This window comes from Cyrtonyx montezumae, unplaced genomic scaffold, assembly GCF_038088225.1.
Source record: "Cyrtonyx montezumae isolate F1298 unplaced genomic scaffold, pur_monq_1.0 scaffold_10, whole genome shotgun sequence".
In the NCBI taxonomy this organism is placed as follows: domain Eukaryota; kingdom Metazoa; phylum Chordata; class Aves; order Galliformes; family Odontophoridae; genus Cyrtonyx; species Cyrtonyx montezumae.
Window position 1 is genome coordinate 54988178 of NW_027071826.1, and position 22297 is coordinate 55010474.

Here is a 22297-nt window from a genome sequence, read left to right on the forward strand (position 1 = left end):
TGAAGTCACTTGGGATGGGGGTACAACTGACAGCAATGCAGGCACTAAAGACAGGGCTGCTACCATCCACACTGTGTGTAGTGGGTTCTGCACAGCAGCAGTGGCACATGACCAGGAGCAGCAGCTCATTGTGGGATTGCTGCCATGGAACATCTTGCTGGGATCTAAATTAGCCTGTTATTTATGAGTGTTTCAGGTGCTGTCTGTGATCTTCAGGTGCAAGTGACTCTGGTACACATCTCAAGTTTGTCAAGATAAACCTGGCTGTGCTCCTTTCTTGCATCTAAGCAAAACTAAGAATTCCCATTTGGCTTAGCCTTCCCGAGCGTCACGTAAGTCATGTGTATCTCACTTCCAGAAGTTTTATTTCTCTTGTTTTTACTAGAAATTGGGTCTGGCACGATTGGATTGGTTGTGTCTTTTTTTTTTTTTCTTAAGATTGAACTTAGTTCCAGTGCATTTACAAAACTCAATGTCACTGACTTAGAACTCTGCTTGAGATGTATATGTATTCTTTGACATATCCATTGCCAGGAGAAAGAAATAGCAGTTAAGCAGCATCTGTGGGTTTCTTAGGAACAAGTTTAGACTTCTTAACTGAATGGTAGAATACGAGAAGCTTGGATGCTCTTTGAACCTGTCAGGCTTCTGTAGTACTTTAGACTTGATGATGAGTGTTCCTTGAAAGGTGTTTAAATAAAAACCAAAGGAGACACTAGGGTCCTATACAGCATTTTTCTAACTGGGCTGGTCAGAATCCTTTTGACAGCTCTTCTCAGTGTGCCAAGATAATGAATCTAAAGAGGTTTTCCCTGTTTAAGTGGGAAGGCTTTGGTTGCAACTGGGCATCAATATTTGGCCCTATGAGTGTAAGGGCAGTGAGCTGGCTAGGAAAAGAGAAATGAGCTCTCTAGCTCTGCTGAAGCTCAGGTCACATCTCCAAAGCTTTTCTTGGGGGAAGTGACTGCAGAGTTCTGTGCTGTGTTCACAGCAGGAATGAAGGTGTGTGCATTTGGAAGCCACAGTAGCTCAGTAGCAGCATGTATGTTCGGTTTGTGGAACTGGTCTCAAAGTGTCTTACAGAGGGACCATTTATGCTGTAAGTATTGAATGGCTGTGGGAACGAGGGTGACCAAGTTGGTGAATCCAGCCAAAGCTCTGCTAGCCTGGGGATTTTTGGACAGGCAGGTCTGAATCCATTCTCTGTGCCCCAAAAACCACAAATGAGATAAAGAGTATTCCTGAATGTTTAGGTAGAAGACAGGGGGGAGAATCACCCTGAAGTGCTCCATCTGTTACCGTTGCTCCCTCGTTAATTATCTGCTCTCCGTGGCACTGCAGGAACCCCGACTGAGGTCAGCATGTGGAGGTTGGCAGCTCGTGTCCTGCTGGGGACCAAAGTCCACTATGCACCCAGAGCCTGGTGCCTGCTTACTGGGGCTGCAGACCTGCAGTGCTGCTGGTGGGGGACTGCACGGGGGACCCACACAGGTGAAATGAGCGCGGCGATTCGGAAAGTTGAGGCTCCAGATGCGGAGCACCTTGTCCGCGTGCAGTGGGAGGATGGGAGCGAGAGCCACTACCCCTGTGTCTGGCTGCGGGACAACTGCCAGTGCCCACACTGCTTCCTGCACTCCGCCAAGGCCCGCAAGCTGCAATTTGAGGAGCTGGATGTCGACATCGTGGCCAAGGAAGTCACTCTGACTGACAGAAAAAAGGTAAGGATGGTGATATTAATCCATCAAGAATATAGTGGCATATGAGCTGATACTTGATCTTTCAGTGCACAACATTTTCAAGCAAGAGCTCAAACCAAAGTGTAAGCCAGCGTTCAGCACTGACCCAGTGTCTGCCTCTGTTTTTGTCCCTTAACATTCGTCTTCTTCGTATGTCTCTCCTGTCCTTTTCTGTTTTTGGAAGGTGTTTTTGCTCTCTTATGAGTTGTAGTGAAGTGCTCTCCTCGCAGCTTCTGCAATTCCCAGTTTCTGTTAGGCAGAGTACACGCAGTGACAGCAGCCCACAGAAAATAGCAAATTAGGTCATGTGCTCATCTGAAAATAACCATCTGTAAAAGGCATCAGAATTTGGATGCTGTCCAGGTTGGATTTTCATTAATTGTTTGGAGTTACATTACATGGAAGCCTTAGCTGTGACAAAACTGATATTGCAAATTTCTGTAATTTCTAAGGAGCTTTTTTGCTTGTTTGTTTTTCCCTAATATTCCATTTCTCTTTATTTCACAAGATATCTATCACATGGCCTGATGAACACACAAGCGAATACGAAGCTGAGTGGTTGAAAAAACGATGCTTCTCCGAGGCAGCCAGAGCAGAAATGCAACAAGATTTATTTTTACCAGGTAAGAATTAAACCCACACCTGTCACACAGGTTTTGAACACACGTGGGCTGACACTGCAGACCCTATCTAGGTAGAGGGTCCCTGCATGAGGACCAAGCCTATCCAGCTGAAGCAGTAACAGCTTCTGGGAGCACATCTTGTCCTTTCCCCTTTTCTGACCTCTGGACTGCAGGCCAGGAGGAGCCACACGGCACTGCTCTGTCCCAGCCCACTTGCAGGGATGGAGACGTTCTGCTGCTCGGGCCATGTTTCCTAAAAGCTGTTTCCTTTCAGATAAGGTCTGGAGGCCTCAGAAATGAGTCCTGTTGGTATGTACAATAAGGCTGACCATGTGTTGTTTCAAATTGCAATGGAGTCGTAACTGTAGTATTTATTTCCCTTTTCCTTGGCTTGTGGTTAAAAAGTAACAGTGTGGCACAGCAGTGCCTTATGCTAAAGTTCTGGTTGTGTTTGCTCCATCTCCTATACCTGCTGCACATCACTCACCCTCTGGAAGAAATGATTATGATATCAGCAGGTTTGCAACGATGCACATCCTCCTTTCTTCAGCAGTCTCTCATACTGGGAGCATGGAATGTGTGAAAACTTGCAAGACCTGTGCAGTTGGCCTTGATGGTGTTCCTGTGAGTTCTGCTGCTGCGGAAAGCTGTGGAACAGTATTCAGAGCTAAGATTTTACCTGTTGAAATAGAGTCTTATTCTAGTAAGGGAAAGGAGGGGCAGGCTGAGGATGCAAAATTCAGATCCAGCTGTTGGTTTCCTCAGCAAAAGGAGAGTCTGAAGCTGGTTTATGCTCTTTTCTTTTTGTGGGGGTTGTGTTGTTGTTTTTTTTTTCCTGACAAAGGAAAATTATTTCATTTTATTTTTTTCCTTGGGAGACTATAAATGGGGAAATATAAGGCCCTATGTATCATCAGCTTCTTGGGCTTTGTTTGGCAAGTTCCTGCAGGTCATGTTTTTCTTAGCTCCTAGCACTCGTTCTCATAAACAAAAGTCAGTTATTTAGATTCAGCCTTTTTTTAACAAGCTCAAGGCTTCAGCTGATGAGTAATATTTCCATTTGTTTCAGTGGATCATGTAACAGATGTTTACTAATTCCAGAAGGGAACTTCTTTCCCCTGGTGATTGATATAAAAGTTGAAGTCTATTTTTTTTGTCTTGGCAAGAATAAACTACACTGTTTACTATGTTGGAGGCTTGGGCACGTTCCCAGAGTGAGCGTGGTGAAGATGCAAATCTCATAAAGGGGAGCTAGACTTGGTTTCTCAGGTTCTGAGCTTTTATTTGAAGAAGTGAAGATGCTGTGGAAGCTGGCGAGACCTTTTGTAGCCTTTTGGGGGGACCATTCTAGGGCAAATGTTGCTCTAATTCATGCTCAGATGCCCAAATTGATCCGGATCTCTCATTATGTCTGTTACCAGGGGTATCAGTAACCAAGATTGCAGTACTTCAGGTACAGTGTTTCTTTTTCCCTCTGTTACAAAACCTAACTGGACATGGGTTGCCACACACATTTACACTATGTTTACTCTCAGGACCTAAATACCATTCTTGTTCTGGAGGCTCATTCTCCCTTTTGCTACAGCTCTTCTCTAGTGTGGCAGTCCAGAAGAATATGCAGCAAATATACTTTTATTCTTTGGACACTGCTTTGCAAATTTGGTGATCTGAGGAAACATATTTGTAAAAGTTACATTAGTACTGTCATTTTGCTCTTGATAATTCTGAAAATGATCAGGATTGTTATGACAGGTTGCTTCTTCCAGCATTTCTCAGGTTTGCAGGGGTGGCTGCATTTCTAATGCAAGTGAATTTGCTTGCTGGCTGTTAGAGACCCACTTCTTCTTGTCTGCTTGGGTTAGTTTAGAATCAGCTTCCTTCTGCTCCCTGCAGTTACAGCACTGCAAATTACATGCTCTTAAGTAGCTAATCATATTGTAGTGGTATAGCATTACCAATGATGAACTGAAATGCCAGCCCTGCATTCTGTTTCTTCCATTCCAGCCATTCCTGGAAACTCTCCTGCCAGTTGTTTCCGAGATGCATTTTCATCTCCATGTTCCTTATTTTCTTAAACACCCCCAGGGACGGTGACTCCACTGTCATGCTGGGCAGCCTGAGCCAGTGCCTCACTGCTCTTTCAGAGGAGAAATGTTTCCTCATATCCAACCCGAACCTCCCCTGATGCAGCTTGAGGCCATCACCTTTCATCTTAATTTTTCCCATTTGTATAAAAGAGAATGTATTTTTTTCAAGGCATTATACCACACATCACCAAGGAATTACATACGTTTTGTTTTGTTTTCATCAGTAGACATTCTTGTGAGTCTGAAATGTAGGGGCAAAACAATTCTGACTTAATTCAGTAGTCTAAATCTCAGAAAGTTCCAGATTTTCCTATCCCACTATGTTTGCAAGACCTTTGTTTTATCCCCTGTGAATTATTCAGCTGCAGTCGTAAGCACTGAGATTTTTGATATGGCAGATGCAGCGCTGCTTTACAAGTGAGAACTAAGGCTGTCCAAATGCTAATGGCTCGCTACTGACTTTCTTACTCCTTCAGTTTTTAGAGCTTATGTTCTTAAATTTCAGCTGGAGTACAATGTTCATAAGTTCATAAGTTCATAAGGTTGGAAAGGACCTATAAGATCATCTAGTCCAACCATCCTCCTATCACTATCTCTACCCAACTACTAAATTAAGTCCTTTAGCACCTCATCTAAACGCTTCTTGAACAGCGCTAGGGATGGTGCCTCAACCACCTCCCTAGGCAGGCCATTCCAGTGCCTGACCACTCTTTCAGAAAAGAAATGCTTCTTTTGGAAATGGAAACTATATTAACTGTGCTTACATAGTGGGAAAAAAATATGCTATGCTGACATGATAAACTAATGAGGAACATGAGTGGGATCAGTTCCCACCAGGAAATACTGGCCAATGCTCTCTTTTGTTTTGTTTTTAATGTTCTTAACGTTAGAAGAACATGAGTATCTTTGCATCATAGGATTGGTTGTGGTTTTCTTACGTTTTTCTGTCTCTTTCCCAAAGCATTCTGGACCTGCTAATTTGCCGACTTGTAAATATTGGCAGCAGATAATTGTTTTATGTGGGTCTGAGGAGAAGGAGGTCTTCACAGTTATTGCTGCTTTCAGTGTTGACCTGCGATTTGTCAATCTCTCCTCCTCCTATTGGAATTGGAATCATAGAATCTTTTGGGTTGGAAGAGGCCTTTAAAGACCATCTAGTCCAACTCTCCAATTAACAAAGGTTTATAGGAAATGGTGTTACATCAGGCTGGCATCCAGGCACTAATGGGGTTCCACAGAGCTCCTTTTCAGGGCCAGTTATCTTTAATGTTTTCATCAGTGACTTGGATACAGGATTTGAAGATGGGCTTTGTAAGTTTGCAGCCAACAATAAGTTGGGAGGAGCTGTTGACTCCATCGAGAAAGCAGAGGGCTTGCGAAGAGACTGACAGATGGAGTTGATGATCTTAGAGGTCATTTCTAGTCTTGGTGAATTTTTTATGCAGTCCTGCAAAGGCGTTGGTTTGGTTTATGCTCTAAATAGGTGAGTTTGTTCTTGGTTTGATTATTTTCCTGATTTTCTTTACATATTTATTATTAAATGCAGTGGTCACATTCTTAAGAGTAAAGCATCTGATACTTGCACATGAAATGATCATAAGTATGCTAAGGAAATTTAATTATTTTCAGAATAGGCAAAAGTTGGTGTTCAGATAAAGTACTAGAAGTTTCAAATTCAAAGATTTTAAGTCATCAAGTAAGGGATATTTTTAATAACAATAACTTTACAAGCTGCACTAGATTTTTTTTTTTTTGTCTCAGATACCAGCTGCTGCTGCGTTCCATGCATTTCCCAAGGATTAGTAAAACTTGGAGCTGTACACAATGCATTTTCAGCTTTTGGTGTAATAACCACAGTGTCATTACACAGTACAGTGAGAAATGTCCAGGGGGAGAGGTTACTCCTGCAGTAGCTCAAAGACTAAGCTTTTGGCTGCAGTAGTAGGTCACTGTAGGGCTGGGATCTTGAAGCCTTTATCTTCCGAAACATGAAGTAGGATTTACAACGTGCACTCAAACTCATGTCTGCTGGCTGCAAGAGGAGCATGGCACTGTGTTCACGTGACATACCTACAGCTCTTTAAATTGCATGACCTTTAATAGAGAAAAAGGGAAGCATTTATGTTCTATTTTTTTCTCAATCCTTCAAAATGCTTGAAAGGATGTGTATTGAGCGAAGCACAGTGGAGCAGTGATGGGATGGCTGTGGAGTGGTCTCGCTGGTGAATTTAATGAGGTGAGACTATATTTCTCCTCAGAGATTGCACTTCCTTCATTTTGTGAGCATGTTGTGGAATTCAGCAGCCTGTCAGTCGTACTGCAGCTTCTTTGAAACACGGGATGGAGCACAAAAGGTGGCCTGTGTGAGCAGCTTATATTTGGGTACGTGCCTTGTGTTTCTTGGACGGCTTCTAACCATCCTAAACTGGAGCAGTATGGAATAGGAGTGGATATAAATTTGCAGACTTTGCAGCTGCTGAAAATGTAACCACACAGCACCTGGGTTCACATTTTTATGAGCACCTTGCATTCTGTCCTGACCCGTTTCTTTGCAGTGCAACGTGTCCTTCCATGACCAGGTGAAACCCCCCGGAGCTCCCATGCTGCAGTCTGCTGCTTGGGGTTTGTAGGGGTTGTTAGCAGTTCCATCTGCCAGAGGAGCTGGGCAGCTAACAGAGGTGGGGGAGGTTTACAAATTACACAGTCTGCATTTGTTCAGATGTCTGTGGTCTCATTCCTGATTGATGATCCATCAGTGTAAGTGAATGTTGGCTGAAATACTAAGGTGGATGGGATTTAAACAGAACGATTATTTGTTAAGTACTTGAAAATCCACTTGTGCTTTATTGTGCACTTTCCAATGAATTAGCAGCTTCAGACTAAGCGAAGGAAATCAATTATGTCCTGATTATGAGAACAGGGCTTTGATTGAAGAGAGTATGTGCTGTAAAACTAGTCTCTAGAAAGTTCTGTGATAAAATAGGCAAGATTTCTGCAAAATAAAAAATAAGAGAGCATCTTTGTCCTGTTCACCCATTTCTGTCCAACATCTTTGGTTTGAAGACGTGTGTGTGTGTTTGTGCATACAAATCCAGTAACTGTACGGCTTGTGAGACTTAAAAATACAACTTTGCCCAGAGAGGTGGCGAAAGCCCCATCCTGAGAGACATTCAAGCTCAGGCTGAATGGATGGGGCTCTGAGCACCAGGTGTCCCTGCTCATTGCAGGGGAGGAGGCTGAGGACGTGTGCAGCAGACCAAGTCCATCTAGTGGCCGGCAAAGAGCTGGCGAGGAGCGTAGCAGTGCAGATCACATTTCAGCACGGTACAATTTCTGATCATTGAGAGAGGAAAAAAAGAGGCTGGGGGAAAAGTCTGTGGTCTGGAGATTATATTTTGCTGGAGTTTTAAGCAGTCGGAAACAATTTTGCATCACAAACACAAAGATTTCTAAGGAAGTCTTAGCAGCACTTGTTACTAACTGCTTTCAGTATTGCAGCTGTGGGTACATATGGTGTGTCTATATATTATCATAAACACAGACATATGTGGATGGGTGAAACAAGGGAGAGCACGTTTACTAATGATGCTTTCTTACAAAGTTGTTTGATAAACGCTGTGTCCTGACATAAGATTTCTTCGTGCTAGCAAACCTGGAATTCAGTATTTCTCTACTAACAGTGTTTCCTCACTTGATTTCTTTCACTATAATCACATTTGAGTCTACACAGCAGCTTTCTTTCAGGTGTGCAGGCAGCCATTTCATGTGGCTTTAGTCCTGGGCTGTTTTAAACTCCTGAGTGAAGAAGCAGATAAACAGAAGAGCAGCATGGTCACACTGTGCAGTACTGGAGCGTGTTCTCCTCAATCATTTCCGCTGGAGGAGAAAGTCACCACTAGCTAAGTGCAAAATATGATGCTCAATAGTGCATTTCAGTGCCCTGAGCCAGTAGCACAGACAAATTTAATTGAATTTAACAGCATTAACACTGCCAGACTCTAGAAAGTGTCCTGGTGAGAAGCTGTGCTTTGGGCTCTGTGATTCATTTCCTGTCTTTTCACTTTCTGTCTGCGTTGCTGTCTTGAGTTCTTGGCTAAGTGCACTGGAGCCAAGTTAGAAGTTAGGTGATACCTGCTTCAGTTTTGCCTAGCAAAATTGGCCCTGGCAGGGGTTGTCTGGAAATAAAACACCGTTTCTTCTTTATTTTATTATTTAATTTATTTGTAAAAAGTGATCCTGGCCTGGGAATATTGAGGACAAAGAAAAGATAGCCACACTGATTACTGGTTATTGTACATTTTTCTCTGCACTAATAAACTGCTGCAGCACTGTGTTATATCAAAGAAAATTAATTGGGTTTAGCAAATGTCTATGAAAATCTTAAATATACTTGTCTGGCCAGATTTCACTAGTTTTACTGGAATGGCAACTGTGCATTCCTAAGGTGTGAGCAACTTCCCAAACTCGGCACGTGTAAGCATGAAAGCCCTGAGACTCCGTAGCTAAGCCACTGTAGAAGCATGGGCATGGCTGTGTTACTCACATTCCATTGGTCTGGCCTTTTGGACCATCTTTTGTGGTGGAAGCTCTTCCAAAATACTTCAGGCAGGTACTGCCATGGAAAATATCCGCTGAGATGGATGAAGTTGACCAAAGCTCCAAGCAAGTGAAAAATTCATTGATGTGCAAAGTGGCATCAGTGGCAGAGACCTCCACCAGCTGCAGTGGAAAGGTGAAGTAGCAAAAATCCATTGTGGCCCAGGGGAAAGTCTGGGTGTCTCCAGCTGCAGTTTCAGAAGATAATTTGGCATGAAGTCCAAGTGTCATTCTGTTCTGTATAGTCTTTATTTACTCAATAAAATAAAATGGACATGTGTCATGGTTTTATGATTTTTGGTACTGGTATTCCACATCATAACATCATGTAGTGCATTTAGAGTTAAAGAGTTAATGCTCCAGCTCCGTGGATCATCGATAGTTCCAGGTATACCTGTCTCAGAAGAGAAGAAGAACTACATTCCCCAGAGGACTTTGCGATGCTTTGCGTTCTTACGTGTTTACGCTCAGAGGGAAAGATAAAAACTGTCTGCGGTCACGGGACACTCTCCTTCCTTTGGGATCGACTCAGCAGTGGGTGCTTGCTGCCGTCCTCCTTCAGCGTTAGCGTAAGGCCTTTGGTTTATCAGACACTCTCTCTTGCTCATTTTACTTGATTAATTAGCTTTAATTCCAATTATATTGTATTATATTGTGTTATTTTGCTTTCCGATATCTTATTTAGTAAATTAGCTTTCCTCCTCAGATCGTTGCCGCTGTTTTGTTGCTAGGCCCATCTCCCTTTTCCCTTTTCCCTTTCCCCCTTCCCCTTTCCTGGGGCGTGGGTCAGTGGGTCCCCTGCACCAATTGTCACGGAACCGGGCCGAACCTGCCCATAAACCATTGACATTTTTGGCGCCCAACGTGGGGCAAAACCAGCTGCCTTAGCCGGGCAGAGACATACTTTTAGAACGAATCTCTCTTTGCTCTCAGAGCTTCGTTAGCTTATCTGTACTGCAGGTACTGTATGGCAAAACATGACCTTGAAGTCTGGGTGTACTGCCAGTTGTCCTGGGATATTTGTAAACTTTTTTGGGTACTGCCAGCTAGTTTTAGTAAAGAAAAAAAAAAAGGAAAAAAAATGCTTTCTCTTTTTAAACTGCTCTTAAAGGGACTGCATTTCATTGTTTTTTCCCTTGTAATGCTCAGAACGTACTGGGACTTTTAAGTTTGCCAGTCTGATCCATGGAGCTTGGTCTCTATATGATAAACTAAAAACACTGATGGACATACCTACCTGGCTTTTGTATACGATGTGGCATTCAGTTCCGGAGGGAGTAACTCCAGATGAAGTTGCTAACTCGATGGAACTTGTGATTTTTAAAAAGACTCCTGGCCTCTCCTTTGAATTCATTATGCATTTTCTGAATGCTGAATGGTGTCAGTCTCCCTGAACGTACTTTTACTCAGTATTTGTATTTTTAATATTTTGAGAAAACCCTTCCTAGAGCCAGAGAATACTGACTGGCAGGGAGTTTGGAGGGACTTAGGAGAGACTTTAAAGAAATGGGCATCACCGGTGTCATGGAACTTTTCTCCTGAACACCTGTAAGATCCTGAGAACTTAAGCAGATATTTGAGACAGGGATGTTGCGGCTCAAACAGATCTGAGGAGGCCCAATTATTTGGGGTCTGGCTTATGCTTACCGGGCCTTATTCAATACTATCCCTTCCCCCCTTCCCCTTTCCTGGGGCATGGGTCCCCCACACCAATAGTCACGGAACCGGGCCGAACCTGCCCATAAACCGTTGACACCACAGAAGCTACTGTGTATATATACATACATACATATATGTGTGTGTGAATATAAATATATAAATATATTTAGTTATAGTGTCTGCCCAATGTATCAGTGCTGATTACAGCATGGTTAAATCTAAATAATCACACAATTTTTAATCGTGTATTTTCTTCCAATTAATTTTAAAAAGCCTTTCCCTTCCTGTGTTTTAGAGAGGAAAAAGAACAACACAAAAAAAAACCAAAATTCCCATTCAAACCCAAAATCAAGAAAAATTCCATCTGTGAAGTTTACAGGACCGAGCCAGCCTGACTGATCGTCCAGTACTTTCTGTGGTTTCTGGTCTTTTTCACTAGCAGGTAGGGGTGTCAACTGATACATTTCTTACGCCTATCTGAGTGTTGAGATAAAACTATTACTAAGAGAAAAGGATAAAAACTGTATTTGTGTGTATATATGTATATAGTTGGTGATGCACGATTGCTCACCAACCCCCAACCAGTGCCCAGCTAGCATCCCAAGAGCAGAAGGTGAGAGATGAACTCCCACCCCCTTCAAAAGCCCTTCTGCTTCATGTCATGCTACAGAATATCCCTTAGGCCAGGGTAAGTCATTCTGTTCTCTCCCAGCTCCCTAGGCCCATTGCTGGGAATGGCCTCAGCTCTGTACAGCATTGCTGAGCAGCAACTGCACACATCAGTGTGTTATCAGCACTGTTTTTCTCCTCAAACCAAAACACAGCATCATAACAGGCAAATGAAATTCTTGTTCCAGGATAAAAGGAAAGGAAACTCAGTATCTTTGACATCATTTGCATCTGAATATAGGACATAATGATTAGATTGGTTGCATGATTTGATCAACGTTGAGGAGTTCATTAAAGACATTAAAATCAAAGGCAGTCTTGGCTGTAGCAATCCCGCTCTGGTTGAGTTTGTGATCTCAAGAAATCTGAACCTGAGAAGTATCACAGTCACAGTGACAGTATCCTTGTCACGGTGTTATCCGTGACAGTGACCCAAGGGAAAGAAAGGGATTGAGGAGAGGAAAAAAAAAAAGAAAAAAAAAAAAACTGCGTCAATGGCTGCGCGGCCGCCCGAGCAGAGCCGCGCTCCGGGGGGAGGGGGAAACAGTGGGAAGAGATGGGTCTACAAGAAAACAACGGCACGATCTGAGAAGGAACGTTAACTTTACTAAATATAATAAAATTGAACAATTGAGAGAGAGATAAAATTTCCAAACCAAAAGCTGTGAGCTTACGTGTGAGGAACTGCAGTGGCAGCACACGTGCTGAACCTCCACGGCAGCCCAGAGGAATGCGCCTGGCATCCAGTGCAGAGCTCTGCCCCTCTGCTGCTCCCACAGCATTAACTCCTTAACTGCTGCATGATGCTCTGATGTGGAATACCGGCATCAAAACCACAAAACCACAACAATCCTGAACTTCAGAAACGTGAACTTTGGCTTTTGGAAGAAATTTCTGGATGGGATTCCCTGGGGGACTGTCCTTGGAGACAGAAATGGAACAGGGCAGGCAGCTCTTTAAGGACATGTTTGCAAGAGCATAAGAACAAGGGCCAAAAAACAAAACAGCAGCAATGATGTGAGGAGGAAAGGTAATTGACTATATAAGATATTGGAATACAAAGTAACTCAATATCACAAAGTGCTTACAATGGTGGAGGCAAGCACTGTCTGGCTGGAACTTACCCCATGCTGCCACCTGAAATGCTCTCCTGGGTCTTGAAAAGCAAGTCTTGTGGCAACATCACAGCCCAGAAAGAACTGAGTCAGGCAATGGGACTTATTTCTGAAACAATCTCATAACCCCCTGTGCCAAAGCGCATGCCGTTGATTGGGTATATCACGTCCCCTGTCAAGCACCAGCCTTGGGAACACCAAACCACACAATGGACTGTTAAAGACTGCGCTGGGAGCAATGTGTGCTGGGACATTCTGACACTGGGACACATGTTTACCAAAAGCTGCCTGGGGATGTGCCAATCGAGCTGGTCATGCCCAATCCATGGCACCAAGCTGAGGGGTGCAACTGATGTGGCAGAAGGGAGGGATGCCCAGAGGGCCCTGGGCAAGCCTGAGAAGAGGGCCCACTTGAACACAAATGTAGCTCAACAAGACGAAGTGCGGGGTGTTGCACCTGGGTTGTGTCAATGCCCAATGAGTAGAATCGTTAGAGGTGGAAGGGACCTTTACAGGTGGTCTGGTCCAACTCCCCTGCAGTGAACAGGGTATGGAAAATAAGGAGGCAAAGCTGTTGGTGCAGGGGAGGGCCATAAAGATCATCAGAGGGGTGGAGCGCCTCTCCTATGACGAAAGGCTGAGGAAACCGTGTTCGTTCAACCCAGAGAAGAGAAGGCTCCAGGAAATCTCATTGCTGCCTTTTAGTGCTTAAAGAGTGTCTGTTAAGAGGTAGGGAGAATGATTTTGTTTTTTCATGGACTGGTAGTGATAGGACAAGGAGCAATGGCTTTAAATCAGGAGGAAATTTTTAACTGAGAAGGTGATGAGGCACTGGCACAGGCTTCTTGGAGATGTGGATGCCCCATTTCTGGAGGTGCTCAAGGCCAGCCTGGATGGGGCCCTGGGTAGCCTGATCTAATGGTTGACAAGCCTGGCCGTGGCAGGGGTGTTGGAACTGGATGATCTTCAAGGTCCCTTCCAACCCAAGCCATTCTGTGAGTTAGTGTTGCAGCCAAGATAGCGTTTTTCGGTATACTTTTTGGTACTTTCTGTTCCATGCGTTTGTTGTAATGGCTACTGTTAAGTAAGGGAGGTGATAAAGTTCTCTGCTATTTTCTTGCAATTCGTGAGAAGGCTTCTTACAGTTTGTCTCAAGTGAAGACCAGGGAATTTTCACTGATGATCTTCCTTCTTCTCCAAGTCCAAGCATACCTAAGTGAATATTAGGATGATATTATATTATGCAGGCCTGCAGAAGGTCGTCCACCAGCTGCTCCACAATTTGGTACCTGGCAGCCATGTATGGTGTCAGCCAAACTCTGCCCCAGTCACACGTCTCGTTGGAGTCGCTGTCTTCCTCTGCCTCACCGTCCTTCTCCTCACTTGAGGAGCTTTCCAACTTCTCTCTGCTCTCCAGCTTCCCCCTCCTTTTACTGAAACACCAGCAGAGCCCGATGAGGAGGAGCCCGATGAGGAGGAGCCCAGCAAAGGCTCCGACCCCGATGAGGAGGAGCTAAGCAAAGACGCAGACGAGCCCGACGAGGAGGAGCCCAGCAAGTGTGTGGAGGAGCCCAGGAAAGGTGCAGAGGAGGTTGATGAGGAGGAGCCCAGCAAAGATGCGGATGAGCCCGACAAGGAGGAACCCAGCAAGGATGGGGAGCCCGATGAGGAAGAGTCCAGCAATGAAGCGGAGCACGATGAGGAGGAGCCCGATGAGAAGGAGACCAGCAATGGCACGGAGGAGCCCAGCAAATGTGTGGAGGAGCCCAGTGAAGGTGCAGATCATGACGAGGAGGAGCGCAGCAAGTGTGTGGAGGAGCTCAGCAAAGGTGTAGAGGGGCCCAGCAAAGGCATGTGGGAGCCCAGCAAAGGCATGCGGGAGCCCAGCAAAGGCATGCGGGAGCCCAGCAAAGGCATGCGGGAGCCCAGCAAAGGCACGGAGGAGCCCAGCAAAGGCATGGAGGAGCCCAGCAAAGGCATAAAGGAGCCCAACAAGGCCATGGAGCCTGACGAGGAGCAGCTCAGCAACGGCATGGAGCTCGATGAGGATGAGCCCAGCCACGGCGTGGAGCCTGATGAGGAGGAGCCTAGCAAAGATGTGGAGCCTGACGAGGATGAGCCCAGCAACAGAGTGGAGCCTGTCGAGAAGGAGCCCAGCAAAGGCGCAGAGTCTGACGAGAAGCCCAGCAAAGGTGCGGAGGTTCCCAGCAAAGGCGCGGAGGTGCTCAGCAAAGGCATGCGGGAGCCCAGCAAAGGCGCGGAGGGGCCCAGCAAAGGCACAGAGACGCCCAGCAAAGGCGTGGAGGAGCCAAGCAAAGGCACGGAGGAGCCCTTCAAAAGCATACAGGAGCCCCATGAGGATGAGCCCAACAAATGTGTGGAGGAGCCCAGGAAAGGTGCAGAGGAGGTCGATGAGGAGGAGCCCAGCAAAGACGCAGAAGAGCCCGACGAGGAGGAACCCAGCAAGGATGGGGAGCCCGATGAGGAGGAGTCCAGCAATGAAGCGGAGCACGATGAGGATGAGCCCGACGAGAAGGATCCCAGCAATGGCACGGAGGAACGCAGCTAATGTGTGGAGGAGCCCAGCAAAGGCATGGAGGAGCCCAACAAGGCCATGGAGCCCAACGAGGAGGAGCTCAGCAACGTCGTGGAGCCTGTCGAGGACGAGCCCAGCAACAGAGTGGAGCCTGTCGAGGAGGAGCCTAGCAAAGACGTGGAGCCTGACAAGGATGAGCCCAGCAAATGAGTGGAGCCTGTCGAGGAGGAGCCCAGCAAAGGCGCAGAGTCTGACGAGAAGCCCAGCAAAGGTGCGGAGGTGCCCAGCAAAGGCGCGGAGGTGCTCAGCAAAGGCACGGAGTCTGACGAGGAGGAGCTCAGCAAAGGCATGGAACCTGACGAGGAGGAGCTCAGCAAAGGCATGGAACCTGACGAGGAGGAGTCCAGCAACAGCGTGGAGCCTGTCGAGGAGGAGCCCAGCAACAGCGTGGAGCGTGTTGAGGAAGAGCCCAGCAAAGGCGCAGAGTCTGATGAGGAGAAGCCAAGCAAAGGCGCGGAGGCACCCAGGAAAGGCGCGGAGGCGTCCAGCAAAGGCGCAGAGGGGCCCAGCAAAGGCGCAGAGGGGCCCAGCGAAGGTGCGGAGGGGCCCAGCGAAGGTGCGGAGGAGCCCTTCAAAGGCATTCAGGAGCCCAATGAGGAGTCCAGCAAATTTGTGGAGGAGCACAGGAAAGGCGCAGAGGAGGTCGATGAGGAGGAGCCCAGCAAATGTGTGGAGGAGCTCAGGAAAGCTGCAGAGGAAGTCGAGGAGGAGGAGCCCAGCAGAGACACTGATCCAAATAGGGAGGAGCCCAGAAAAGATGCGCATGAGCACGATGAGGAGGAGCCCAGCAAAGGCATGGAGCCCGATGAGGGGAAGCCTAGGAAAGACGTGGAGCTTCCAGAGTGTCAAGGCAGTGCAGTGCATAGCTTCCTCGGCCGCCATGCTCTGCTCCTCACTCCCTTCCTTTATACTTTTCAGCAGCTGTGCCCGTGGCCTGACACAGCTGCTGCTCACTACTCTCATGCACTTCCACTTGTAGGAGCTCAGGCTTCTGCAAGATCCCCAGCAAAGCCAGGACAATGAAGATGGCCTGAGCTATGGCCCTTAGGTGGTGCGAGCTGCACTCACCAAGGACCGACTGGGGAGTGGGGCTGCAGCGCTGCCCCTTTTATAGTGTCCTGACACACTCCCCATTGTCACTGTCCTGCTGATGTCACAGTACCACAGCCGCATCACTGCGCTCCTCCACTCTCATCACTACTCAAACAGTCAATGTCGAAACTTAACATAGAGTGCAGCAGATGAGATGCTAGATCACTGCAATGCTACTTTGTTCCATGAAAAAGGGAAGAAAAGCCAAAAGGAATTGCAACTGATATAGAAACTCTATGAGAAGCTTTTGAGGGCAGGCCTGCCTAGAAGGGTGCCCGGGCCTTGGCAGACAAAAAAGCAGGATAGATGTTGCCTGACCAGCATGGTCACTTTCTGTCATGGAGCGACAGCATCGTTAGACAAAGGGCAGGCAACAGATGTTGTCTGTCTTGACTTGTGCAAATTCTCTGATGTGCTGCTGTAACATAATTTTATCTCTGACTTGGTGACATATGGGTTTGAAGGGTGGACTGTTTGATGGATAAGGAATTGGTTGTAAGGTCACAGCTGGAGGACTGAGCTCCATGGTTGTGTGTCTAGACGGCGGTTGGTGATGAATGGTGTTCCTCAGGTTTCTGTGTAGGGACTGGTGGTCTTCAGCATCTTTGTCTGTGATGTGGATACAGATTAAATGCAACTGCAGGAAGCTTGAAGATGATGCCAGGTGGAGTGGTGCAATTGATATGGCAGAAGGAAGGGATGCTATCCAGAGGACCTGGGAAAGCTTGGGCAGTGAGCCCACGTGAACCTATTGTGGTTCAACAAGACCAACTGCAAGATGGGTTGCGGCAATTTCTGATAAGTGTACAGACTGGCAGAAGAACTCATTGAGAGCATCCCTGTGGAGGCACACCTGGGGTCCCAGTGGATGAAAAGCTTGTGGCAAAACAGCAGTGTGTTGTTACAGCTCACATGGCCAACTGCATCCTGGGCTGTATCTAAAAAAGGGAGGCAGCAGGGAGAAGAGAGGTGATTGTACACCTCTGCTCTGCCCTTGTTAGGCCACATCTGTAGTACTGTGTCCAGGCCTGGGCCCCCCATATGAGGAAGAGGTGAAGCTGTTGGTGCAGGGGAGGGCCATAAAGATCATCAGAGGGGTGGAGCGCCTCTCCTATGACGAAAGGCTGAGGAAACCGTGTTCGTTCAACCCAGAGAAGAGAAGGCTCCAGGAAATCTCATTGCTGCCTTTTAGTGCTTAAAGAGTGTCTGTTAAGAGGTAGGGAGAATGATTTTGTTTTTTTCATGGACTGGTAGTGATAGGACAAGGAGCAATGGCTTTAAATCAGGAGGAAATTTTTAACTGAGAAGGTGATGAGGCACTGGCACAGGCTTCTTGGAGATGTGGATGCCCCATTTCTGGAGGTGCTCAAGGCCAGCCTGGATGGGGCCCTGGGCAGCCTGATCTAATGGTTGACAAGCCTGGCCGTGGCAGGGGTGTTGGAACTGGATGATCTTCAAGGTCCCTTCCAACCCAAGCCATTCTGTGAGTTAGTGTTGCAGCCAAGATAGCGTTTTTCGGTATACTTTTTGGTACTTTCTGTTCCATGCGTTTGTTGTAATGGCTACTGTTAAGTAAGGGAGGTGATAAAGTTCTCTGCTATTTTCTTGCAATTCGTGAGAAGGCTTCTTACAGTTTGTCTCAAGTGAAGACCAGGGAATTTTCACTGATGATCTTCCTTCTTCTCCAAGTCCAAGCATACCTAAGTGAATATTAGGATGATATTATATTATGCAGGCCTGCAGAAGGTCGTCCACCAGCTGCTCCACAATTTGGTACCTGGCAGCCATGTATGGTGTCAGCCAAACTCTGCCCCAGTCACACGTCTTGTTGGAGTCGCTGTCTTCCTCTGCCTCACCGTCCTTCTCCTCACTTGAGGAGCTTTCCAACTTCTCTCTGCTCTCCAGCTTCCCCCTCCTTTTACTGAATGTAGAGAGGAAAAGGACCTGGGGGTGTTCGTTGATGCTTGGCTTAACATGAGCCGGCAGTGTGCCTAAGTGGCCAAGAAGACCAACAGCATCCTGGCCTGTATTAGAAATAGTGTAGCCAGCAGGAGCAGGGAGGTGATCATCCCCCTGTACTCAGCTCTGGTGTGGCCGCACCTCGAGTACTGTGTTCAGTTTTGGGCCCCTTACTACAAGAAGGACACTGAGGCCCTGGAGCATGTTCAGAGAAGGGCAACAAAACTGGTGAGGGGTCTGGAGCACAAGTCTTATGAGGAGCGGCTGAGGGAGCTGGGATTATTTAGTCTGGAGAAGAGGAGGCTCAGAGGAGACCTTATTGCACTCTACCACTTCCTGAAGGGAGGTTGTAATGAGGAGGGGGTGGGCCTCTTCTCCCTGATAAATAATGACAGGACGAGAGGGAATGGCCAGAAGTTGCGCCGGGGAAGATTTTGATTAGACCCGAGGAAACATTTTTTCTCTGAAAGAGTGGTCAGGCACTGGAATGGCCTGCCTAGGGAGGTGGTTGAGGCACCATCCCTAGCGCTGTTCAAGAAGCATTTAGATGAGGTGCTGAGGGATTTGATTTAGTAGTTGGGTAGGGATAGTGATAGGAGGATGGTTGGACTAGATGATCTTGTAGGTCCTTTCCAACGTAATGAACCTATGAACCTATGAAACACCAGCAGAGCCCGACAAGGAGCTCTTTGGCCAAATGCAGGAGGAAGGAAGCCACACAGCCTGTCTTGAATGGCATGTGTCTTTCAGGTGTCCGGAAAAGTTCCCCTTGATCACTGTGGGAGAGAATACCCGCACCACAAACATCACGCTAAAGCCAACAGCGCGTCCAGGGAGGGATGCCACTTCCTCTGCCTCACTGTCTTCCTCCTCCTCACTTGAGGAGCTTTCCAACTTCTCTCTGCTCTCCAGCTTCTGTGGGGTAAATAACTCCCAAGGATGGTACTCCGCAAAGAAATAGTATAGGTGATGGTTAAGTAGTTCTATATAAACAGTATACAAAAAAGAAGATGGCTCACATTCAGGATGACAAGGCTTGCAGGGGACTCCACATGGGATGGATCTCCAAGAAGAGAACCTTCCCTGGTGGTGGTCAGCCCTTAAATGGGGTTTGGGAGAGGTGGAGCCAGGCTCCACCCCTTCCACTCACACAGGTATATCACCTTCACCTGTGGCCCCATGGGTGACTCGGTGCTCACCTCAGGTGACCAATCAGTGGTTCAGGCTGTGATTCCCATACACTCCACCCCTTCACGACATGAACCACTGATCAAGTAACCATAAGGTGAGCTCCCCTTGATCGGAGACCCAATACATTACAACGCTTACATAATTGCCCGTCGCAACGCATGTTGATGTAATCTGAGATGAGTGATGACTGGCATATCAGTCGAACTCTTCTTTGGGCCAGTGCTCAGTGGTATCTACTGGAAGCATGCAATCACACAGTGCAGGTCCATCTTATGTGTCATCAGTCCCGGTTAGACCATCACCAAATGCTGCACATGGTCTTATAACAACTCTGGAACACTGCAGCATTGTTTGGTTCCTTCTGGCGACTCATAGACTTATTGGGAGTAATATAAGTGTTTTAGAGGTACCAAGAGGGGAAGATCCGCTCTCCAGGGTAAGATACAGGCCGTATTCCTGTCTTGGGTTAACACTTCAGCTTGTACAGGGACATGCCCTGGCCGCCTGTACCAATCCCTTTGACCCAATGTCTGTGGCTGTACAACTATATCAGGCACCAAAGCGGGTGTCCTGATCTGCCACAGAGACATGATAGGGGTCCCCTTAGCAATAAAGGCTGGAGTGTTAACCATTATTTCAGTAGGCCATGTACCCATTACTGGAGGGGCTACCGAACCCCCCACCTCCAATAATTTCTCCCGAGGTGCAAGTAGGCCGCACCATCGTGGTCCTACCTGCACCTTCCAGGGCCATTTTATTTTATTGGTACCTGGTTTTAGGTCTTCAGGGGCAGGGAGCAGAAGATTGTTCTCACGGCCAATCTGAGGTCTCACCTCATTATTGGTGCCCGTAATTTGGATCCTAACTGGGGAGGCCCATGTTGTCTGTAACATTTTCAAGGCACTGGGTCTGCCATCTCTAGGTCTTTCATTCAGGTCCCGCAGGGTCTCGTGGAGTCTCTTTGTCCACCCCTGCAGGGACTGAGAGTCTGTCTTCAGGGCAGCCTTGAGAATACCATTGTAACGTTCGATAAGGCCTGCCCCCGTTGGATTATATGGCAGGTGGAATCGCTACTCAATATTATTTTCTTCTGCCCAGCGTTGTATCACTGCACCCGTGAAATGACTTCCTTGGTCGCTCTCGATGACTTGCGGTATCCCGTAGGCAGCCATCAGCCTTGTGAGTGCCTTAATAGTATATGCCTGGTTGGCTTTTGGTAATGGATAGGCCTGCATTAGCCCACTTGCGGTGTCGACACAAGTTAGGGCATATCTCGCCCCCTCAGACCGAGGGAGGGGCCCAATATAATCAATCTGCCACCTCTGTAGAGGATTGTGTCCTCTAGCAAGATGGGCTGTAGTTTCAGGCAACGACCTCGGTCTTATCTTAGAGCAGGCGTCACAGTCTTGGCATGCTTGAGCCATGTCCGACAGTTGTACGGGCAGTCCCCATGCTTTAGCGGCTGCCCACATGGTCTTCTGCCCAGCATGCTGCAGCTTTTGATGTAGCCAGTAAGCGATATTCTCAGATGGTGAGTTCTCAACCCATCTAACTCGGGCCAGTGTGTCGACTTCATCATTTCCTGGTGACTGTAGGGGTTGATGACCAGAAACATGGTAGACACGTACAGTTCTGTGTTTGACTGCATTCCATATGTCTAACCACATATCTTTGCCCCAGATCGGTCGGGAGTGGATAGTCCAATCCTGGGTGGCCCACTGTGCGATCCAAAGAGTGAGCCCCTGATACACAGCCCAACTATCTGTGCAAATATTCAGGATACCATCACCAGGTTCTTTGGTTATAACCATCCACATCGCCTGCAGCTCTGCCCACTGGCTGCTTTGACCATCCCCCTCTTCGAACCAGATTGTGTCTGTGGCAGGATGGTACGCTACTGCTCTCCACTTACTTGGGTTGCCCTTGCTGGACCCATCCGTGTATCAGGCATCTTCAGGGATAGGATATTTTCCTTCCTGGATGGGACTCTTCTGTGGTGGAACAACCAAAGTTTGTTTCGGTGCATCACTATGATACGTTACTGGGCCTAGAATCTTCTGAAGCTCTTCTTTCAATGGTGAGGAAGACAGACTACTCCTCTGACTGAGATAGGCGACCCATCGTGCCACCGTCTGTGCCTGGGCCACCCCCATCTTAGGAAGGTGGGTCAGATCTCTTACCCACCCCTGGATTGGCAATGTAGTCTTGACTATAACTTCGGCTGTTTGGGTTACTGGCTCTACCGCTTGTAATGCGGAATAGGCAGCCAATAACTGTTTTTCAATCATACTATATCTTTCCTCTGCTCCATGCCACACCTGAGACCAAAATCCAATGGGGGTCCGAACAGAACTCTGACGTTGCCACAGGCCCCAGCCAAAGCCATCTTGAGTTACGTGAACATCTAGCACAGCTGGGAGGGTAGGATCAAATATACCCAGTGCCTGGGCTTGTTTAACCGCCTGTTTCGCCTGTTGGAAAGCATCCTGTTCTGTTCTCCCCCAGTCCCATAATTGGCCCTTTTTGGTAAGTCCATATAAAGGTCTCAGCAGCTGCGCCAAATGAGGTATAAAGGAACGCCAATATCCCAATATACCCAGGAATTCCTGCAGCTGCTTTGGTGTTGTAGGGACTGGAAATGCCTGAACCTTATCTACGATGGCATCAGGTAACACTTTGGTCTTTCCAGACCAGACTACCTCTAGAAATTTTACGGATAGTCCTGGACCTTGCACTTTTTGAGGATTGATAGCCCATCCTCTTTCACTTAGGTAGGCAGTTAATGAATCTGCTGCCTCCCCTACTGCTTCCAGTGAGTCAGATGTTAACAGGAGGTCATCAATATAGTGGTATAGGTTCACACTGTTCGGTTTTCTCCAATCAGCCAGGTCACGTGCCACCAAATTATGACAGTATGTTGGTGAGTGCACGTACCCCTGTGGCAAGACCTGAAAGGTCCACTGCCTGCCTCCTC

The 22297-nt window shown here is 47.2% G+C and overlaps 1 protein-coding gene and 1 long non-coding RNA gene across 2 annotated transcripts in view; both read left to right on the top strand.

The window, feature by feature from the left end:
- Positions 1-1373: 1373 nt before the first annotated feature.
- The window catches only part of BBOX1 (gamma-butyrobetaine hydroxylase 1), a 34180-nt gene continuing 13256 nt past the window's right edge, over positions 1374-22297 (top strand). The window contains exons 1-2 of the mRNA XM_065755425.1: positions 1374-1718; positions 2245-2359. Coding sequence (XP_065611497.1) covers positions 1497-1718; positions 2245-2359 — 337 coding nt within the window. The 5' untranslated portion in view covers positions 1374-1496. The remainder of the gene's footprint in view (positions 1719-2244; positions 2360-22297) is intronic.
- LOC136060691 (uncharacterized) lies at positions 4166-6683 on the top strand. Its single transcript, XR_010623386.1, has 2 exons — positions 4166-4216; positions 6608-6683. It is a non-coding gene; the product is annotated as an uncharacterized LOC136060691 (long non-coding RNA).